The following is a 21850-nucleotide window of genomic DNA, read 5'->3' on the forward strand; positions in this document are numbered from 1 at the left end:
AGAGAAAAGATTCTCAGGCCCAGTAAATAGTTGATAAAAATAATAAACAAAGACATGAAGTAAGCCCATGCCCTCTGGCAGAAAGACCTGGAGGTCCTATTTTACATAGGAGACCCTTCCCCCTTCTGGGAGCCTTTCTGCTGGGTGGTCCCCTTGATCCTGCAGACTTCAAGGGGTCCAGCTTTTTTCTCCTGGCTGGGGTCCAAGTCCCAAGCACAGCCACTTTCTGTTCACCCCCAGACACTGAACTCCTTCTGTTCTTTGCAGGCGCCCTGATCTCCTGCCCTAGGCTGGGACAGCCCTGAGCATGGTCCTAGCGAGGCCAGGTTGGCAGAGCCTTCTTCTTCAGTCACATGCCCCTGGGCTTAGAAGATGTACCCTTGAGATAGGGACCCAGGCCTGGGCTCTGTGCAAGTCACTTGTGTTGGCGACTCGGCCTCCCCCGCTGCAGAACAGCTGACGTCATAGGGTGAGATGGTCCTGACTCTCCGGCTGCCTGGTCCCTACACATTTGTGCCACAGACAGGCGGCTCTGCCAGCGGGGAAGTGGGAGACTGAGTCAGTTCTGCTGTGCACTTACTCAGCAAGTCTTTGCCAACAGCTATTGCGTGCCCTGCTCAGGCACTGGGACGCTCAGCGTCTTCAAATCTCCTGTTTCCTGACCCCTTGCTCTGAAAAATCTGGATTGGGATCTCAAACCCCAAAGACTTCCCAACCCACTCCTCTGCCCTTACTCCATCCCCTCCCACACACACGCTTTAAAATACATATGTAGGGGCTGGCACTGTGGCACATTGGGTTAACACCCTAGCCTGAAGCGCCGGCATCCCATATGGGCGCTGGTTCCTAGTGCCGGCTGCTCCACTTCTGATCCAGCTCTCTGCTGTGGCCTGGGAAAGCAGTAGAAGATGGCCCAAGTCCTTGGGTCCCTGCACCAGCATGGGAGACCCGGAAGAATCTCCTGGCTCCTGGCTTCGGATCAGCGCAGCTCCAGCCTTTGTGGCCAGTTGGGGAGCAAACCCTCAGATGGAAGATCTCTCTCTCTCTCTCTGCTTCTCCTCTCTTTGTGTAATTCTGATGTTCAAGTAAATAAATAAATCTTAATAATAATATATTATATATATATTTACTTGAAGGGCAGAATGACAGAGAGAGAAAAGGAGAGACAAAGAAGGAGATCTTCCGTTCACTGGTTCACTCTCCAAATGACCACAATGGCCGGGGCTGGATCAGGCCAAAGCCAGGAGCCTGGCATTCCATAAGGGTCCTCTGTGTGGGTGGCAGGAGTCCAAGTACTTGCACCATCCTCTGCTAGTTTCCCAGGTGCATTAAGAGAGCTGGATTGGAAGCAGAGCAGCCAGGACTTGAACTGGCACTCCAATATGAGATGTCTGCATTGCAAGTCACAGTTTAACCCACGGGCCATAGTGCCAGTCACAGTCACAGCCCCTGTCCAACATGCACACACACACTTCAAGCAAGTCAGAATCAGTGCACAGATGGCTTCTTGCCCCAGCAAATAGGGGTGTGGGTGTCTTTTGGAGTGTCCACATGGGCCAAAATGTGTGTGACTGTAAGAGTGTGTGGGTAACACTGAACCTAACAAACACAGTACCTAATATCTTTAGGACAAAAAAAAAAAAAAAAAAGAGTATGTGTGTGTAAGGAGAGGATGTGTGGGTGGGTGTGGAAGCCTGAGAATGTGGGTGCCTGTGTGTTCCAGCTTCTGAGGGTATGATGAGTGAGTGCATGTCAGGGTGTGAGTGTGCATGATTGTACACATGTGTGTGGGATGAATGAGTGTGCTGGGGGTGGCCGTGAGTGAGTGGGGTACAAATGTGCTTGTGTGAGCAGGTGCACACCTCTCATCCTTCACCAGCCACACACGCTCACCCTCACGTGTACACAGGCACACACGCACCTTCGAGGGCTGCAGGCAGCTCAGAACTGTAAACCCTTAATCCGATAACAGGATGACTTTGTCTGCAGGCCAGGGTCACTCTCTGCTCCCCACTCCCTAAGCGGAGCTAGGGATCCCTGGCTGGAGCCTGCTCAGGCCAGAGCCCGCCCAGAGCCTGCTTCCCCACTCAGCCTAGGCCACCGCCTGCCCTCCTTCAGTCATTTCCAGCTCCACCCTGGCAGTGATCTCATGGAGAGCAAAGGATGAGAAGTAGCAGGTGTTCCGGTGTGGGGGGTGGGATCTCTACAGAAACAAGCCCTGGACCACCGGGGCTCCCAGATTCCTCTTTTTCCTTCTCTGGCCTCCATAGCTAGGGAAGCTCTGAGCAGAGGGGTCTCCTGGCAGGAGCACAGCGGGGCTCCTCCTAGGAACTTCCAAAAGCTGTTGAGACTTGAAGTGGTAGGGAGGATGTCCCCAGATGACTTCCTGGGATCCGACAGTCAACTGGGGCTGGGTTAGGCTTTATCCCCAGGGACAGAAAAGTTGCCACCCATCCCCTCTTGGCACCACGTCATTCCTCACCCTGACCAAGCCCTGGAGGGTGAGGGTCCTCCAGAGGGATCACGTGAGTCCATTCTCAACCCCCACCCTCCAATCCTCCACCCCCGTCAGCCTCGCCTGGGCCCTGGAGCTCCTGTGCCTTGGCAACTGCTCCCAGAGCTGCTGCACCTCCTAGGGTGTTGGTGGGAGCTGGCAGAAGTCCCCAGAGCCCAGGAATTGTGCTGGTTTCTGTCCTGTTCTTGAGGAGCTAAGCCAGTAGGCAGTCAGAGCTTAGGGGGGACTTCCTGACAGGAGGCAGTGAAGTGGGATGAGTAAAACAAGGAGCGGCAGTGGCTGGGGGGGCCCTCAGCCTCCTGGGGTTGACTTCCTTTCCACTAAGCTCCAAACCCCTCACTCATCACCACCATCTCTACCGGATCCCCAAAACCCCACAAGGCAATTGGGTACCCAGCGCTCCCTCTCCAGGGAGTCCAAGTTTTCCAGAGGAGAATTAGAGTGGGAGAGGGACTTTGCCCACCTGCCAACTCCCCTGAGCCAGGCTTCCCAGGGCAAGCTGACTCCACTGGAGATGGGGGGCGAGGTTAGACCACCACGCTGGCTAGGGCCCCACAGCAGCTCCAAGCTCCTGGAGCTAGAGATGTCTTGGGGAATCAGGTGTCCCACTCCCACGCCCAGCTTCACTTTCCCTCAGTCCAGAGGGAGTTCCCAAGGAGGCGACTTCATCATCATCATCATCATCATCATCATCATTGCCTCCACCTCTCAAGAACTTACTCCTACATTTGGCCTGGTTCTAATACAATTGTTGACTCATGTAATCCTCACCTTATATAACCTGGTGGTGTAGACACAGTTTCCCATTTCACAGATGAAGAAATGAAGGCACAAAGAAGAAAAATCGGCCAGTAGGAGCTGGTAGTGTCCCTGGGGGCGTCGGTGCAAAGAGTTTAGGGGGGCACTAATTCCAGAGGAGGTCACAGGGTTGAGGAAACCAGCCAGGGGCTGGCCTGGGGGCTAGCAGCAGCCTGCTGTTACCTTTCAGCCAGAAGAGGCGAGAAGAGAGCCGTGCTATGCCTTGAGTACAAGCTGGAGCCCTGGAAATGGCACGGACACCCTGCCCTCCAATGCCCTCCCTCGGCTACCCTCTTGCCAAGCCCAGCTGGAAGCCAGACAGCAAGAGGGCCCAGGCAACACAGCCTCCTAGGGCACAGGGCAACTTGGAGATTGCAATTGGGAGTGTGGGAGGGACAAATCGAGACTCCCACCTGCTGGAGGCCCCAGGGCTGGGAAGTGCAGGATCAGAATGCACATGTCAGAATGCACAGCCCTGCTCCCTGAGATGTGCAAAGTGCTGTCTCAGCCAGGGGCTGGGAAAACTGGCTTCCGGCCCAACTCCGTGGCACCACCATCCCAGCTGGGCCTCCACTGCACAAAGGGGAGGGAGTTCCTCTTGGAACCCTGCACAGCCAACATGTCCTAGAGAGGAGTGGGCTTCTTCATTCCCACTGCCTCCCCTCCCTCATCTCAGATAAGCCAAAGGCCCAAGCCCCAGGCGGGAACACCCTCCCTGAGCCTGGAGCAGACCACCCCCAGCGGCTGCACAGCCACGTCCACTCCCCTGCCCTCCGAGGCATTCAATCGGCAAGACCCCTTCAGTCTCCACAAGGGCCCCAGGACTGGGCGACATGCTCTTGATCCCCTAGGCCCAAGCTCAGGGCTCCCTTTACCCCGCTAAGGAGATGAGGGCCCCTCTCAGGCCAGCACCTTCTGCACCCTTCCTAGGGGGACCAGGGCTGTCTTTGGCCTCTAGGGTCCCTGTACTGGGTGGAGTAATCCCTCTTCTCCTCTTCCCACCCCACCCAACTCCACCCCACCCATGTTTCCCCAAACCTAAGGGTGCCCCACCCAGCTTTTCAGGGAAAAAACCAATCAAGGAGAAACAGTAAGGAGGGAGGCTCATTACCAGGAATTAAAGGAGGAGGCTTGCCCTGGGGTGAGCCGAGTGGGGCTGGGCTGGCAGGTGCCCACAGATTCGGCTGAGGACGCACAGGACCTTCGCTTATGCGTGTACAAAGAAGGACCCAGACACAGCGAGCTAGGCAGTGATGGAGACGGGGAAAGAGACAGACACGTGGTCAGCCAGGGGCTAAGACCCGCACAGATGTGCTCAGACACGTGGAGGTCCACCCAGATCACGGAAACGCACACTTGCATGGGCAGACGCCCAGGCCTGTTGCATGCACACACACGCGCATGTGCGCAAAGGCAGACACACAAAGAAGCAGGAGCCAAGTTCACGTGTCAGGGAGGCTGATTTCAGTCCAAGCAGGTCAGAGCGTTAAGGAAACGCAGGCTCCTCCAGAGTGGGTGGTGGGGAGGGCTGGGTGTAGGAGGAAGGCCATGGGGGGGTGCGGGATGGGGCTCCCCCTCCACAGCACGGTGCTCCCTCCATGTCCACTCGGACATGGAAACATCTGGCTTGGCATGAGGGAAACGAGACTTTCCAAGAGGTGAACCTCTTTCTTTCTAGAACTCGCTAAGAGCCAGAATGGTGATGGAAGGCACATCCTAGAGGAATGGTGGGCTGGTGGGGGAGCTTCCCTCCTGGCCCCTGGAGAGGTGTCCCAGCGGCAGCGGGCTCCTGTCCCCGCAACCCCAGCCCTGACCCAGTGCTCCTGGTCCCAGTCACGCCTCACCCTGTCCCACAGGGTCTGATCCTTCAGCCACCATGTTCTCCCAGGCCGTGAACCTGTGTGTGTAGAACCCTCGGGGCTCTCCTCTGTCCCCCAAGAGCTTTCTGGAATCAGGGCACAGAAAGCTATCACCACCACTCTCTCAGGAAATTCAGAATCCGAGGAAAGCATCCAGGGTGGAAGAGGACACTGAATTCAGTGACCTTTTAAAAACCATCCTTGGCTTCCCTCCACCCTCCACCCCCGACCTGCCCTCCCCATCCCTGCCTGTGGTTCTGCAGGGAGAGCTCCAGGTGACATATGCTGGGTATTCACGGGCACTGGCCCCTGGGTTAAGCCCTTCTCATGGCTTGTCTCCTATTAGTTCCTTTTCTTGTCATCTCCCAAGTCATAAGTAAGGAAATTGAGGTTTGGGTTAGCACAGGATCTCCCCAAGGTCACACAAGCTGGGCCACAGGGTCAGGGTCAAGGTCAACCACTGGCTTGGAGATAAGGGGATGACAGAGAGCATGGGGCATGTTGAGGAGGACACCAGGGCGGGGGCACCCAAGGTGGGACCAGGCAGTTGGAATGAAACTCTGCAGCCACATTCCCCTCCAGAGGTTCACCTTTCCTCCCTCTAGGGCCTGGGGAGGGGACACACCCTCTGGCTCAGGTCCCTCCAACATTCCAGACATGCCTCTAGGGAGCTGGGGGACAAGGAAGGGGCAGAGGACTGAAGCGAAATTGCCTTTTCCCACCCCCACTCCCAAGCACAGTCCTTGCTGTGTGACCCTGCGTTTGCCACCTACCCTTTCTGGACTGTGGTTTCCTCATTGGCAAAGGGGCAGGCAGAGGGTAGGTGGGCAAGAGCTGGCTTAGCCTCTGAAAGCCACTGCCAGACCCAGGGAATCCTCTGCCTCCCATGGGGTTAACCCTGCCTAGAAGAGGGACACCCACCCTAGTACTCCCAGCAAAACTCTTAAGGAGAAAATACAAGGGCTCCCTGGGCTTTGGTGTACCCAGCCCCTTTCTCCCCTGGGCAGTCAGCCCCAGTCCCTGCCTCTCTGAGCAATGAAGCAGACACAGGGTTGAATGCAACCGCAGGCTTGGAGAACTGACTCTAGAAGATGGTAAAGACAAAAGAGCAGGGAAGTCTTCCTGGAGGAGGAAGCAGCAGAGACCAGGGTTTTAATGAGCAAGGGATTGGGCTGGGACTTTGAAGAGAGCTTCTGAAGGTGCTGGATGGAGTGCTGTGGAGCAGGGACAGGAGCTAGGTCCTGGAGGAGCTGAATGCAGGAGGGAGGTCTTGGATGTCCCTGATGGGTGTGGAGAGGCAGGGGTTCAGAAAGAACCCTCTGGTTGCTATGTGGCTGATGGGGCAGCCCAGAGGTGGGGATTGTGTTGTGGGCAAAATCTGGGTGGAGATGATGGAGGCAGGCAGCTGTGGGATGTAGAGGACAGTGCAGTCCCCACTCGATTGGTCTCCTCCAGCAACAGGGAACTCACTACCTCTCAGGCAGCTCTTCTCCCCTTTGGGCAGCTCTGCCCGCAAGAAAGTTCCCCCTAGGTAAGGCACAGATTTGCATTTCTGGGGGCGTGTGTGGGTGCAGGGATTGGGAAAAAAGGTGCTGTTCACTGCACTGGGGATGCCCAGAGGACAGAAGTTTGGGGGCAAGTTGGGACCACTGTGTTCAGGATGGGAACTGGTAAAGAGGCTCCCTGACTTCTCGGTGTGTGGGGGACCCCTGCCCACGCAGCTGGGCATCCTGGCTATTGGAAAAAGAGCAGGACCAGCAGATAGTTGCACCAAAGGCAGTGCTAGGCATTCATTTTATTGTTCTTTATATATATATATAAAAGGCAAAAGAATACATTCTTGAGTGGAGGATTAAAGGAGTGAAGATTAGTGCCTCCCAACCCCCACCCCTCAGACTGTAACATCTGCTATATATATATTTTAAAAAAACCAACAACACAAAAAACAAAAGCAAACATGAAACTTATGACCTGGACTTCATCCTCATACCTACATTGGGACAGAAATACCACTGCTACCAAGGTACAGTAAGAGCTCCGAGCTGAGCTGTGGCCCCTCTTCCCGGGCTGTCTTCCCCAAAGTTTATAGAAGCCCCTACTTAGAAAGGACACACACACACACACACACACACACACAAAACACGCACACACACAGAGAAACACACATATCCGGAGCCCCCTCCAAACGGAGCTCCTGAGACACAAGCGCTCCGGCTCCCACCTCCCTCACAGACACACCTGTCACCCCCACCCTCCTCTGGGCTCCCCACACAGTGCAAAGCTTTTCCCTGTGGTCCCTTACCCTGAATACCTGGGAAACCACACACACACATGTGCACAGGTGCGCGAATACACACGCATGCGCGCACACACACACACACACACTCATACCTGCTGCTAATTCTCTCCGCAGGGAGAGAAAAAGGACATACTGGCCCTACTCCCTGTCCCACCGAAGTTAAGGTCCTATTTGGGCAGGGTGCCGGGGAACTGCTAAAGGGACTGTCCAGTGGGGTGAGGGGACAGAGGCAGCCTTGCAGTCCGGGAGGGCTCCTGACAGCGGCTCCCAGGGAGTGGCCCCTGCATAGTCAGTGGATGCTCCAGGGAGGGGGCGGGGCACGGCCCACTCAGATCTGCTCCTTGTGCTTCACGTGGGCCAGCTTCACGTTCTCCGACTCGGTGGAGGGAGGAGGCTGCTCCAGGTGGCAGCCGATCATGAGCTGGTACACGAAGACGCCCGCGATGGAGCCCAGCAGGGGAGAGACGATGGGCACCCACCACCAGTGCCGGCCAGTCCTGGGGGACAGACACACGTGGTTAGGGGCGGCAGCAGGCAGGGCAGGGCAGGGTGGGGCGGCGCAGAGGAGAGGGGCTGTACTCACGTGAAGACCTCAGAGCCCCAGCCCGCGATGGCAGTGAAAAGACGGGGGCCGAAGTCCCGGGCAGGGTTGACAGCGTAGCCAGAGTTGAAGCCCATAGAGGTGCCAATGACCAGGACCACCAGGCCCACGGTGAAGGCCTCCAGGCCGCGGGGGACAGGGTTGTTGTAAGGGTCCACAATGGCCAACACGCACACGATGAGGGAAGCTGTGCCTATGAACTGGGGGGCAGGGCGAGCAGGGTTGGGGCAGTCCCCTCCCACCCTCCCGCCCTCCAGCGACACCAGAATGTCTACATGGAGCTGCTGCCAAGTTCAGACGTGGTGTCCCCCTCCCCTCACCCCCCTGCTGAGCAGGGCAGCTCCCGGGCTCCCTCTCCCTGTGCCCCACTCTCCCAGCCCGGCCTAGCTCATACCTGGTCGAAGAAGCCATTGACCATGTCCAGGTGTCCAGAGGGGTAGGTGGCAAAGATGCCTGCTGTGCCATTGGGGCCCGAGACTATAAACTCATTGTTGGCAAAGCTCAAGATTGCATCTGGTGACAGATTAGACCACAGTGTATGAGGGTGGAGGCCTGAGCCCAGCCTCCTCTCGCTGGCTGGGCCCTCTGCACCCTCCCAGGGGTCCCCAGGTGAATCTAATCACTGCCATGTCCTCTGGAGGTAGGGGTGGCGTGGGGTGGAGGGCTGAGAACTGTTGCTGCCCAACTTGTTTCTTTCGCCTTGTGCCCCCTGCCCTGGGCCTGTGCATGAATGAGTGAGTCACGGGCCCGACACCTGGACAGGCCCCAGCTGTCTATCATGGAAAAAGGCCTGGTGCTGGCAGGAAGGGGGGCAGGGTGGGAAACGCTTACCATAATATAGCCCGAAAACGATCCCAGCACCCAAGAAGGCTCCGAGCGTCTGTGCCAAGGTGTAGATGGGCAGCTTGATCCAGGGCTCACGTGCCAGAAAGCACATGGCAAAGGTCACGGCAGGGTTCAGGTGGGCCCCTGGGCAGAGGAGAGATGGGGGCTGTTAGCCTCAGCCTGCCCCTGCCACAGAGGGCAGTCCACTCCCACACAGGGGCAAGCAGGAGTCCAGAGAAGGGTTTCCTGTACACAGAATGGCGGCCGGACTATACAACAGGCCAAATCTGCTAATCTCTGATTTCAAGGTAAGAGTAGAAGGTCTAAGTGTCAAATTCCTTCTCCATCCTCCTCTTCCAAGAGCTCCAAGCTGAGGCCGTGGCTAGGACCTGCAATCGACGGTGATGCCTCCCCCCCCAGGGCTGAGGGTGGGGTGAAGACCTTACCAGAGACCTGGCCAGCGACCAGGATGCCCAGGGTGACTGCAAAGCCAAAGGCCAGGTTGATGGTGAGGAAACCTCCGTGGGTGCCCCGGCTGAGCACGACCTGGGCGACGGAGCCACAGCCGAACATCTGTGTCCAGAAACAAACAAAGAGGGAGGGTGAGGCCCAGCAGCTCTCTCTCCAGAGGGAAGGGTGGAGTCAGCAACCTCTACCGGCACTGACCCGAGGACTGGGGGCCTGGACTCCCACCTGGCTCCTGCAGCCCGCAGGAGGGAGATGCACCCCCCACCTCCCCACAACCTGCACTGTCTCCCTACCCTCACACAAAAGGCCCTTGCATGGGCCTGGAAGCAGGCTCTGTGACCAGGAGCCCAGAAGGTGGCTGAACCATCTTCCCTGGTTTTTCCTGCAGCCCAGCAGAAATGGAGGCAGGGGAACAGCTTCCATCATAGCACAGTTTCTCCCCCAGCTGCCCCAAAGAAGGGCTCAAGTGATAGGGGCGGGGAAGGCCCAGTGAGCCCCAGGAGGCCAGGTGAGACTGGCCCTAGGGCCCCGGGCCTTCCCCACATCCCCCTCTCAGCACCTGCCCCTGCCCAACCTGCCCACATCCCAGCACCTCTACCCTCCATCCGCCTGCCTTCTCTGCTCTCAGGGCTCTGGGTTCCCTACTCAGACAGGGATCCCGGATGCTCCTAGCACTCTGCCAGTCAAGCAGCAGAAGTGGGAAGTTGGATCTTGCCTGCCAGGGATGGCAATGTTCGGAGTTAGAGTAAACTAAGGCCCCTAGCATTCTGCAAGTCTAGAACATTCTGGCTGGCTGGCCCCCTGGCCAGAAGGTGCAGCTACTTCTGTACCAGCATCAAAGCACGGCTGTCCTGAGCCCCAAGTGTCCACCAAGCCTCTCCAGCCCTCGTCCCGCCTCCTCTCCCATCTCCCCATAACTCAGGCAGTTAGGCCACGGCAGCAAGCCCTTCCGGGACCTCTGCCCAGGGCCCTGAACCCTCCAGCAGGTCAGTGCCTGTTGTACTGGGCTATCAAGCATGTTGATTATCACCCCTCAGAAAGACCAAGAGATAGTGGCGATGCCAACGGTGGGGATGCAGGGCAAAGGTGGGCACACAGGTGAGAGCAAAGATCAGAGACTGGGAGTACGTGGAAGCAGGGGGTGGTGGGAGCCTGGCATGAGGGTCTGGGGCACCCTGCCCGCTTGGCAGGCCCTGGCTCAGCTCCTTGCCTGCCTGAGGCCCAGAACTGGCTCTGTCGCCAGAGACCTTGGAGGGAGGAGCTGTCAGAGCCAGTTCTACCACCTTGGGGCTAATCTTCCTCTTCCTCCCTTTTTCCCCTACCAACACCACCCCCAACACATACCCCTGTGATCTTGGCCAGCCTTCTTCCCCCCACAGCCACACAAAGGATCTCAGAGAAAGGGGCTTCTCTCACCCTAAAGTCAACCCTGATTGTGCCACTGGAAGCTCCAGGTGTCTCCCACACAGAGGTATGTAGGTGGGCCCTCACCTACCACTCAGGGGTCCACGGCCTGCCCCCACCCTCTGTTTGGGCAGCCCTCAAGGCTGACACCTGATGCCTGGCATTCAGGGAGCCTGGCCACCTTTCCCACAAACATGTTTAACACCCTCCTTTTTGTGGTCTGAGATAAGCCCAGTGATCCTGGGGCTCAGCGTGAAGGCTGACTGCTCCTTTGCCAGGCAGGCGGTGGTGATAGGGCTGGGGAGGCCCCTCTGTGAACACGGAGAACGCCCTCTCTTGTCCTGGCAGCTGAAACAGGTGGCTGCACTCACGCATCAGATAGGAAGCACAGGAGCGCCGCCCCCAACTCCCTTGTTGGCACAAGGGACAGAGAGGGTGGGGTGGACTGCCAGGGCCACTAGTCTTTGGAGAGGCCGGCTCTCTCCTTGGAAGCCAGTGAGAAATCTTGGCCCTTCACTTCCTGTGGAGTCTGCCCCTCCCCCCACCACCCACACTGGGCACAGGCTTCCCCCAGCCCTAAATTCTCCCCAGTCCACAGGGACCGTCTGCTCTGTACTATCTAGGGCTGGGCAGGGGCAGGAACAGAATAACCCAGCCCCTGCCGCGGGCAACGGAACCCAAAATAACCCACAAGAAAACAGGTGAGCCCGCAGTATGCCGCTGAAAAGCAAAAGTGTAACTGGGACAGGAAATTGAGACCAAGAGCAGGGTGTTCCCCGCAGTTACCCAGGAACAGCTGGAGGCAAAACTGGTGTAACTGAGCCTGAGCGGTCCCCCAGGCAGTGGAAGGAGGTAGCCCATAGAGCCAGCGAGGAGGGCTGGGGAGGGACCCAGGTCTGGAAGCTCACAGGTCTGGGAGTCACCGGGCACGGGGCGGGAGGCGGGGGCAGTCTTCCAGGCGCTGTTTCCTTCCACGGCCTCCTGTCCTCAGATCTTCCCTTCTTCATTCCCCACTTGCTGTCTGCAGCCTGTGTGGCCTGAACCCCCTGCCCCCACCAGGGCCAACTGCCCTTGCTTCCCTGCAACTTTTGGACTTTCTCAGGCTTAATTATTCATTAGGGGCCAGACACCCGAGTCCCAGATAATCTAATAGAACCCATTTGCTTCTGTCTCCACTGCCTTCCAGGGATGGGGCTCCGGAAAGCTGGGGGACTGGTGGCCCCAGCCTGTGGGTCGAGTCACTGGTGTGAAGGTACAGGATCAGACCTGTCACAGAGAATACCAGCTGTCATCCTGGCAAGGCAGCGCTGTCAGAGCTGGGCTTAGAGCTACCAGGACGGGGAAGCGGGCTTGGGGGTCAGCCTTGGGGTTAAGCCTGGAGGTCAGAGCTAGCTAGACAGGGGGTCAGGGTTGTCTTGACAATCACAGCCCCTCTGGTGAACAGAGAGTGCGGGGCAGGAGATTGAAGGGCTCTCCGGCTCCCTCCACTCACCACGAGGATGAGGGTCCCCAGGCACTCGGCCAGCGCCTGGCGTAGCAGCCGGTAGCGGATGTGGAGCATCTCCCCGCAGCGGGACACCAGCTCCTTCTGTCGACCCATGGCGGGGCAGGCGGCGGCGGCGGCGGCGGGCGGCGGCAGCGGAGGGCGCAGGGAGCGGTGGCCTCGAGCACCCGGCGGTGGCGCCCTACTTAACAGCGCGGCACCCAGCCCCGCCCGCCGGCGGTCCCGCCCTCTCAGCCCCGCCGCGGGCCGAGGAGTGGGCGGCCACCCCACATCGAGTCCGGGGGAGCTGGCGGGGAGGGTGGGGGGCGTGGGGCTCGAGCGGCTTTTGAGCGTGGGGTGGCCTTCGCAGGGAACTCAGGAGAGAGGGGTCACGGGGCTGAGTGAGGGTCTGGGGGACCTGAACGCCAATGGTGGGGGTTAAGCCGGGTGGGGTCATGGCTGGGGAGATTGGCGCTTCCAGGAAAAGAGGCCTCAGAAAACATTCACGTGAGCTCCGTGGTGTCCCCCGCCCCCAACCCCCGGGGGCAGGGAAGACCTGTCAGAAAGGAAAGGAACTGGCCTCAGCTCTGCTGGATCAAGAGGCTGGAAGCCGTGCACCCCAGGTGGACACAGGGAGCTCACTTGCTGGCTTCCAGCCAGAGTTCAAGGGTCTTTTCATGTCCTGGCCAGCTCTGCCCATGGTTGTGTCCACACATGGTGTGAGTCCTGTGTGCCTGATCACACTTGCTGGGCATTCCTTATGGCTGTGGGCTGTTGACCATGGCTGGGGTGGTGAACCCGTGACACATGGACCTTCCACATGGCCCCAGAGGCTGAGCGGCAGTTGTCCTGGTAAGCTGTTGGCCGCTTCTAGTCAGCAGGGAGAGTTCCAACTGTTTTGAGCCCTCTGCTCTCCTGCTGTGGGTGATCCCCTCCCTAGGAAGAGTCTGTCCCTTTAAAAGATTAAGCTGGCCAAACTGTGAGAGTGTCAGCCCAATCTCTAGGAAGACAGGGGGCAAGCTTTGCTCACTGTGCTCCCAGGGGATAGACCCCAGTCTCTACGGCAGGCAGCATTAACAGGAGGCATTTAAAAAATCCACATCACTTCTGGGCCTTTTGGCTAAGATCAAGTGTAAAAAAATTCCACATTGTCTGGAGGGAATTAATCCTGATAGGCTAAGGACCTTGGGGACTTGGCCCTGGAGGAATGGTTATTATAAATGAGAGCTCCAGGGGCCAGCACTGTGGCATTGTGAGTAAAACTGCCACCTGCGGTGCTGGCATCCCATCTGAGCACTGGTTCCAGTTCGGCTGCTCCACTTCTGATCCAGCTCTCTGCTATGGCCTGGGAGAGCAATGGAAGATGGCCCAAGTGCTTGGGTCCCTGCACCTGCGTGAGAGACCTGGAAGAAGTTCCTGGTTCCTGGCTTTGGATCATCCCAGCTCTGGCCGTTGTGGCCGTTTGGGGAGTGAACCAGTGGATGGGAAACCTTTCTCTGTCTTTCCCTCTCTGTGTCTGTAACTCTGCCTCTCAAATAAGTAAATAATCGAGAGAGAGACAGAGACAGAGAGAGAGAGAGAAAGAAAAAGAAATGAGAGCTCCCAGGTCCCAGAGGTGGCTCAAGCTCAAAGAGATGGGGGTTAGCAATGGGCATGGGGTAATTCAGGCACGTGCAGGCGCATGCGTGTATATACATGCTTGTGCACACACACATTCTCCAGCTTGCAGTCATACACTCGCCTGCAGACACGGAACTCTGCTCACAGGCTCAGGGGATCCCACTCACGTGGGAGCCTGACCACAGGTGCACACATACAGAATTCACACACCAGGGCTCTCACAGCCCCTGCTTGGCCCGCAGAGGCACCGCTCCCGCTTCTGCCGGGCTCCCAGGGGCTGAGAGGCCCCATGGTGAATCAGGAAGCCATCACCGAGTGCCTGCCCCCTGGCCCCATTGCCAACCTGTGACTAAGACAGAGCTCCAGACTCCTGGTGCCAGAGCCCAGACCACAGGCTGTGGGAGTGGGGGAACACCCCTGCCATGCTGCCCTCTCTCCCCACCCTCTGGTGTGCTGAGCTCCTCCCAGCATCACCAGGGCTGCAAAGGGCAGCACAGAGCCGGAAGTGGTAAGGGGCTCCCCACCACTGAAAGAAAGCCGGAGCCCCAGCCCACAGCACTGTATCCTTACCCAGCCCCACCCTGGGCCTGCTGGCAGCGAGTTTGAGAGCAAGGGAGAAAAACATGGGCCGCTCCGCTGCCAGCAGGTGCACACAGGGCCCTGTACATACATGTGTTCATTCTCAGCTCGCGTAGGTGCTCACCAGGGCTGCGCCAGGAGGCACAGGTTCCATACATGCTGTGGGTTTGCATTTATTGCCACATGTGCTGTCCACATGCCCATGTGTGTATGTGCCTGTGTAGAATCTTAGGGCCACGGCTCACTATAGGACATCTTTTCTGACTCCAGTTCATGCAGCCTCTGCGAATGCCCACGGCTCAGCAGATGGACCAAGGCCTGGATCTCTTGAGGACCACATATTCCATGCACTCCATCCGCTCCCACCAGACTCCTTCCTTTCCACCTGAGCTTGCGCACGTGTTCACAGGTACACACACGTGCACAAGGAATGGTGAGGTTAGAGCTAATGATGTAGGTCTTCATTGCTCCTTGGTGGATGCGAGACGGTGCTGCCTGGAGGAGGAAAAGGATGCAGTGCCCTTCAAGGGCCCTTTAAGCCTTGGATCCCCCCAGGATGCACCAGGCTGGCTCCAGTGTTAAGGGGGCAGAAGCCGGGCTGGACTCTCACCTTACTGTTGCGGTTGATGTCATCAGCGCCCCCTGCAGCAGAAGGCAGTCGAGAGCAGGGCTTCCCAGACAAGGGGGCTGAGCTTGGTGAGGTGGGAGCCTCTGAGTCACACAGACCCAGAGTGCTCCAGGCTCCCCCTGGTGCTTTAGGAAGGGAAGCCGGAGCTGAGTGCCGGATGGGAGCCAGCCCTCCTGGACACTGTGGGAGGAGGCAGCTGAGGAGATCCTGCCTCCTCCCAGGGCATCTTGAGCAAGGTCTATGTCTCACCTGGGTGGGAGGACTGAGCCAGAGAAGGGGCTGGACAGCCCACCCACCGTGGGAGGCTGTGACTCCCGGAAGGTCAGAGCTGGAGGAGTGGGTTCCCGGGAGAGGGAAGGACTAAAGACGCAAGTCCCAACCTGCTGGGCCAGAGGGGGCTGGCTGGGGCCCTTTAAGGTGTGGGGGAGGCACGCCCTTCATTTCCTGCCCCCAAACTCTTTCTGCCTGAATGGGAGCAGCCTGGTCCAGTGAAGAAGGAGCCAGGGACCTTGTTATCTGTGAGTCAGAGGTGAGAGTAGAGATGTAGATGTCACTACCAGTGCCCTCCAGGTCCCCTAACCTCCTCCAGAGCACTGGAGTGGGGGAGGGGCAGGGCAGATCGAAACAGGCAGACCTGTTTCAAGTTTAGAAAGCACTTCCTCCTGCATTGCCAAACAAGCCCCAGAAGTGGATATATTTTCCCCATTTTGCAGATGACCAAACTGAGGTCTGGAGAGAAGTCACCTGCTTAAGTGACTCAGCTGCTGAGTGTTGAGCTGGAATTCCAGCCGGGTGAAGAAGGCAGAGAGGCCAGGGAGGGGCAGACATCCCACACAGCGGTCAAGACCCCATTTGATGGCCGGCGCCGCGGCTCACTAGGCTAATCCTCTGCCGACGGCGCCGGCACCCCGGGTTCTAGTCCTGGTTGGGGCGCCGGGTTCTGTCCCGGTTGCTGTGGCCCAGGAAGGCAGTGGAGGATGGCCCAAATCCTTGGGCCCTGCACCCGCATGGGAGACCAGGAAGAAGTACCTGGCTCCCAGATTCGGATCAGCACAGTGCGCTGGCCGTGGTGACCATTTGGGGGGTGAACCAATGGAAGGAAGACCTTTCTCTCTCTCTCTCTCTCTCTCTCTCTCACTGTCTAACTCTGCCTGTGGAAAAAAAAAATACCCAACTTGAGGCACCCACATCCCATGTCAGGTTCAAGCTTTGGCTTCCTTTTTTTTCTTTTTTTTTTAAATTTATTTACTTACTTGAAAGTCTGAGTTACGCAGAGAGAGAGAGAGTTCCATCTGCTGCTTTACTACCCAAATTGGCCACAATGGCCAGAGCTGCACCGGTCCAGAGCCAGGACCCAGGAGCTTCTTCTGGGTCTTCCCTGAGAACTTGGGCCATCTTCCACTGCTTTCCCAGGCCATAGAAGAGAGCTGGATCAGAAGTGGAGCAGCCGGGACTCGAACCTGCGCCCATATGGGATGCTAGTTCTGCAGGCAGCATATTACCCGCTACGACACAGCACCAGCCCCGACTCTCTTCTGATCAAGTCTCCTATTAATGTGCACTCTGGAAGGCACTGCCTGATGGTCCAAGTAGTACTGGGTCCCTGCCACCCACATGGGAGACCCAGATGGAACCCAGGCTCCTGGCTTTTTGCCTAGCCCACTCTGGCTGTTATAAGATTTTGGGGAGGCAACCGATGGAGAGATTTCTTCCTCTGTATCTCTGCCATTCAAGTAAAATTAAAATAAATGATACATTTTTTTAAAAACGAGAGAGAGAGAGAGAGAGAGACCAAAGAGAGCCATGGGGTGACGCACAGGGGCATCAGGAAGCAGCGCACAGAAACCCATCAAGGCCCCCACCCCCACTCCGAGGCCACTGTCAGACACTTGTCCTGCTTCTGGACTTTGAGGGCTGGGGCCAGCTCCGGACAGGAATGGGGAGTGGAGAGCAGAGGTGAATCACCGGATTATGAGTGTCCCCAGACTGGGGGGCGGGCGGGCAGCTCCTCCTCCTGCAGCTGCAGAGTGATCCCCTGTTTCCAGGCAGGCCAGAGGACGCAGGGTTCACCAGTGCCAGCCCCTCCTTGGGCACCTCTGGCCGGATGTCAGCTGGACCTTGAGAAAATTGACCTCTTGCCCTGTATCCTCGGACCCTGGCTTCTCGCCTGCTCTTGCTGAACTGCCTCAGTAGCCTTGAGGGGTTCTGACAGCAGGGGATCCCGGGGAGGAGGCAGAGGAGGGATCAGACGCCCCCCATGGGGGCAGAACCCTCTTGCAGACCATGAATCTGAGCCCTAGGTCTGGCCCGGCCCCATTGAGCAGCCATGTGAACCCAACAGCTCCTCCACTGCACCCCGCCCCCAGTCTCAGCCACCTGGAGGTTTCAGTGGGAGGAGGCCTCCCACCTCCAGGGCCTGTGTAAAAATCAAGCAAGATTGTGGATGCTTCAGGTTTGGGAGGCTTCTGCAGTCCACAGGCAGGCTGGGTTCACGCTAAAGCTGCCTCCTGAGTCCATGCCACATTTCCTACGTGGATGGTGCCTGCGCACGTGTCACTGTGTGGCCTGGCCCAAGTATGCCCTGCTGTGTGCCCACGTAGTCGGTGTGCACGTCCTTGTGTGCCCATCTGAGCTTGGCTGTGAGTCTGGCCCTGGTGTTTATAAGAGCCTGAGGGGCCAGTGCTGTGGCGTAGCAGGTAGCGCCACCACCTGCAGTGCCGGCATCTCATATGGGTGCCGGTTTGAGTCCCAGCTGCTCCACTTCTGATCTAGCTCTTTGCTATGGCCTGGAGAAGCAGTAGAAGATGATTCAAATATCTGGGCTCCTGTACCTGCATGGGAGACCTGGAAGAAACTCCTGGCTCTTGGCTCTGGATTGGCGCAGCTCCGGCCATTGTGGCCAATCGGGGAGTGAACCAGCGGATGGAAGACCTCTCTCTCTCTCTCGCTCTCTGCCTCTCTTTCTCTCTGTGTGTAACTCTTTCAAATTAATGAATAAACCTTTTAAAAAAAAATAAGAATCTGAGATATGAGAGAGGAATCTGTTGAGGGGTCTGGAGATGAACTGCTGGCCAGTGGGGTGGTCCCATGTCAGCCTTGGTGCGGGGGAGGGAAGTCAGTGACACGGAGCTGACACAGACCAGGCCGACGCTGTGAACTGGCCCAGGTTGTCCACAGGGCTCTGGCTCATATCTCAGGAACCAGATCCCTGGAGCCCTTGGGCTTGCTGGGCTCCCACCTCTATCCTCACTGCCAGGAAGGCTTCCGGAACCAGGCCATGTTTACTTCCGAGGGTTAGGGGTCAGGACGGACCAGGAGCTGGGAAGAACAGGCAAGCTCATCAGCTTCCTGAGCCTTAGCCTGGCCCCTGCAGCCAAGAGAACCTGGAACATCTTCTGGGCTGGCAATCAAAGGGCTTCCTGGAGGAGGGAACATTTGGCTAGAGATTTTGTGCAGGATTTTCCAGGTGAGAGACTGCCGAATTGCCTGCCCGGTCGTGAAGATTGCAGCAGAGGGGTTGGACAAGGAGCTGGGGAGTATGGGAAAGGCCTTGGGTTCTATAACAAGGGCCTGGATCTCATCCAGGGGGCAGAGATACTCAGGCTCCAGGGCTCTGCAGAAGCTCTCCCAGGGACGACGGTAGCTGGAGGTGGGGAGAGGGAAGCCGAGGGGGCAGAGCCTGGCCTCACCTCCTCATTACCCACCCACGGCAGGTTCTGAGCAGGACCACAGACCTCCCCCGCCGCCCCAGCTACAGGCAGTGGCTAAAGGCAACCCTGGAGTTTCTAAGCCAGGGAGTGCCGTGGTCTCCATTTGCCATTTGGAAGGCTGCCGAGTGGGGGATAGGTTGGCAAGAGAGCGGCTGAAGTCAGGAGGTCTGGGAGGGGGCGGTGGAGGAAACTCAGCCAGCTGCAGGGAACGGTGGGCTGAAGGGAGGAGGGTGTGAGTTTGGGATTTAGAGGGCTGAGTGAGGAGGGCAGCTTGGTGAGAAGCTGAAGCTGAGGTGGGGCCCCGGGGCCAGCAGGACGGGTGCTGTCGGGGGAACCTGTGCTCTAAGGGTAGAGGCAGGGGTAGCAGAGGTGGCAGAACGAGGCTCTGCATCTGGCTGCTGGGAAGGTGATGAGTATGCATGAGCCAGCTTTCCTCTCCCCTCATCCCAGCCCAGGCCGCCTGCTAATTACAGGGCAGCCAGCAGCCGCCTGCCCTGGGGAGAGGAGTTGCAGGAAGGGCCCAGGGGAGGGGTCAGGCTTCAGGGATGACTTTCTGAGGGTCTGAGGCCTCCAGTGGGGCAGGGGCATCATGGAGGGAGCCTGGGGGAAGGTGTGGGTGTCACGGCTGACTGCATTTTCCCCGCAATTGTTGGTCCTCAAGCAGGACAGGGGCTGCATCTCAGTGCTCCCTTGCCCGGCAGTCAAAGCCTGACCTTGGCCTCTTCAGGCTTCCAAACCTGGGCCCCTGGAGGTTTCTGGTGGGGGAGAAGAGAGAGCCATGTCCTGGGAGCAGAAATTTAAAGTTTTAATTATTTGAAAGGTAGAGAGACAGAACTAGATGAAGAGATTTTTCATCTGGCTGATGCACTCAGGAGCCAGGAGCCTGGAACTCCATTCTGGTCTCTCACATGGTGGTAGGGACCCAACTACTTGGACTATCATCTACTGCCTCCCAGGGTGTGCATTTGCAGGGAGCTGGAATTGGGGGTGGAGCCAGGACTCAAACTCAGGCACTCAGATATGGGATGTGGGTGTCTGAAGTGGTGTCTTTTTTTTAATAATTTTTTTTTTTTACTTTTTTTTTTTTTGGACAGAGTTAGACAGTGAGAGAGAGAGACAGAAAGTTCTTCCTTCCGTTGGTTCACCCCCCAAGTGGCTGCTACAGCCAGCGTGTTGCGGCCGGCACACTGCGTGGATCTGAAGCCAGGAGCCAGGTGCTTCCTCCTGGTCTCCCATGCGGGTGCAGGGCCCAAGCACTTGGGCCATCCTCCACTGCCTTCCCAGGCCACAGCAGAGAGCTGGACTGGAAGAGGGGCAACCTGGACAGAATCCAGCGCCCCGACCAGGACTAGAACCTGGTGTGCCGGCGCCGCAGGTGGAAGATTAGCCAAGTGAGCCGCAGTGCTGGCCCGAAGTGGTGTCTTAACCACTGTACCAGGTGCACAACCTGTAGAAGAAATTTAGGCTTGAGCAGAGGTGGAGTGGCACATTGACCTGTCCCTGACCCTGCTGGGCAAGGAGATGGGCAGGCGGGCAGGCAGCCCACCCCAGGGAAGGGGACTGGAATTCCCCTCCTCCCCTGCCCCATGGAAGAAACCTGCAGCTCCAGCCTCTCTTCACCCTTATTCCTCCTCACCCCTCCTCTGCTCCCCAGGAAAGCCAGGCTCATCAGAAGGCTCCTTTCCTAGGCCAAGGCACCTGATTCTCTATAGTTCCAACCTCCAATTCCCTGTGTGACCCCAGACAAGTATTTACACCCCTCTGGGCCTCAGAGAAACCAGAAAAACTATGCTCCCCACCCACCTCCTGGAGCTGAGGTGGAGAGGCAATCTCCCTGTGGGTTTGGGACACCCCTCTGCTTGCCTCCCCTGAGTCCCCTGGGGCAACCTGAGACACCTTTCTCCTCCCTTTCTGCAGTGGGAGACAGGCAGGTTGGGAGGGCAGGGGTGACTCACGTGCCCTCGGCTTCTCCTCCCCCTTATCACTCATCTGGATTAACGCGTGACTCACAAAGCAAGCACCGGATGTTGGGGGGGTATTGCATATATGCTGGGGGGACGATGAGCCCAAATCTGACTTATTAAGGTCAGGGACCAAGTAATGCTCAGTAAGGGAACCTGCTGCATAGACGCCAAGGCTTGGGGTCCTCCTCTTTTCCCCCAGAGTAAGGAGCTGGGCAGAGGGAAGATCTCCAGTTGAAAGGATTCTTAGAGGGTGTTGTCAGGAAGGACCCTCTGAGTGTTCATGAACTTGAACGACAAGTAGAGACTTAGGTGGGTTGGATCTGGGGTGGGGCAGGGGGAACAGAAAGCCCAGGAAGGGGAAAGCTCCATGTGAAGCTACAGGAGGGAACCCAGGATTCCTGCCCACTCCTTGAGAGCTGTTTCTCTTGACCTGCTCTCCCAAACCAGAGCCGATTTCCCCTTTTGCAGCAATCCAGAGCTGGTGGCAAACACTTACACACATGCAGAAGAGTGCATGTAGATTGCGTACACCCATGACAGATCGTGCCCTACATCAGACACCAACTCCCATCCCATCTGTCCCTCTGCAAAGTTGGGTGCAGGGGCCGGTGCTGTGGCACAGTAGGTTAATCCTCCACCAGTGGTGCTGGCATCCCATATAGGCACCGGTTCTACTCCTGGCTGCTCCTCTTCCCATCCAGCTCTCTGCTGTGGCCTGGGAAAGCAGTGGAAGATGGCCCAAGTGCCTGGGCCCCTGCACCCGTGTAGGAGACACGGAGGAAGCTCCTGGCTCCTGGCTTCAGATCAGCTCAGCTCTGGCCGTTGCGGCCATTTGGGGAGTGAACCAGCAGATGGAAGGTCTCTCTTTCTCTCCCTCTCACTGTCTGTAATTCTACCTCTCAAATAAATAAATAAAATCTTTAAAACAACAAATGGGTGCAGAGGCCCCTGAGGCAGGCACCCCTGCGTTGCCCCGTGCATTCCTGCTCATACCTAGTGCTTCCTGCAGGCTCCCCACCTCCCTGCTGAGGGTCCTGCTTCCCACTACCCACCCTCAACCCTGCTCAGGCCACCCCTTCGCTAAGACGGAAGCACTT

At 57.7% G+C, this 21850-nt stretch overlaps 1 protein-coding gene across 1 annotated transcript; it reads right to left on the reverse strand.

The window, feature by feature from the left end:
• Positions 1-6935: 6935 nt before the first annotated feature.
• AQP3 (aquaporin 3 (Gill blood group)) lies at positions 6936-12434 on the reverse strand. The gene is made up of 6 exons (XM_002708029.6): positions 12262-12434; positions 9344-9470; positions 8904-9041; positions 8467-8585; positions 8055-8272; positions 6936-7968 (listed from the first exon to the last, which is right to left on the reverse strand). The coding sequence occupies exons 1-6, from the start codon at positions 12367-12369 to the stop codon at positions 7800-7802; spliced, it is 879 nt and encodes a 292-aa protein (XP_002708075.1). The 5' UTR covers positions 12370-12434; the 3' UTR covers positions 6936-7799.
• Positions 12435-21850: the final 9416 nt, after the last annotated feature.

This window comes from Oryctolagus cuniculus, chromosome 1 (genome assembly GCF_051225735.1).
Source record: "Oryctolagus cuniculus isolate XC-2025 breed Fujian yellow rabbit chromosome 1, ASM5122573v1, whole genome shotgun sequence".
Classification (NCBI taxonomy): domain Eukaryota; kingdom Metazoa; phylum Chordata; class Mammalia; order Lagomorpha; family Leporidae; genus Oryctolagus; species Oryctolagus cuniculus.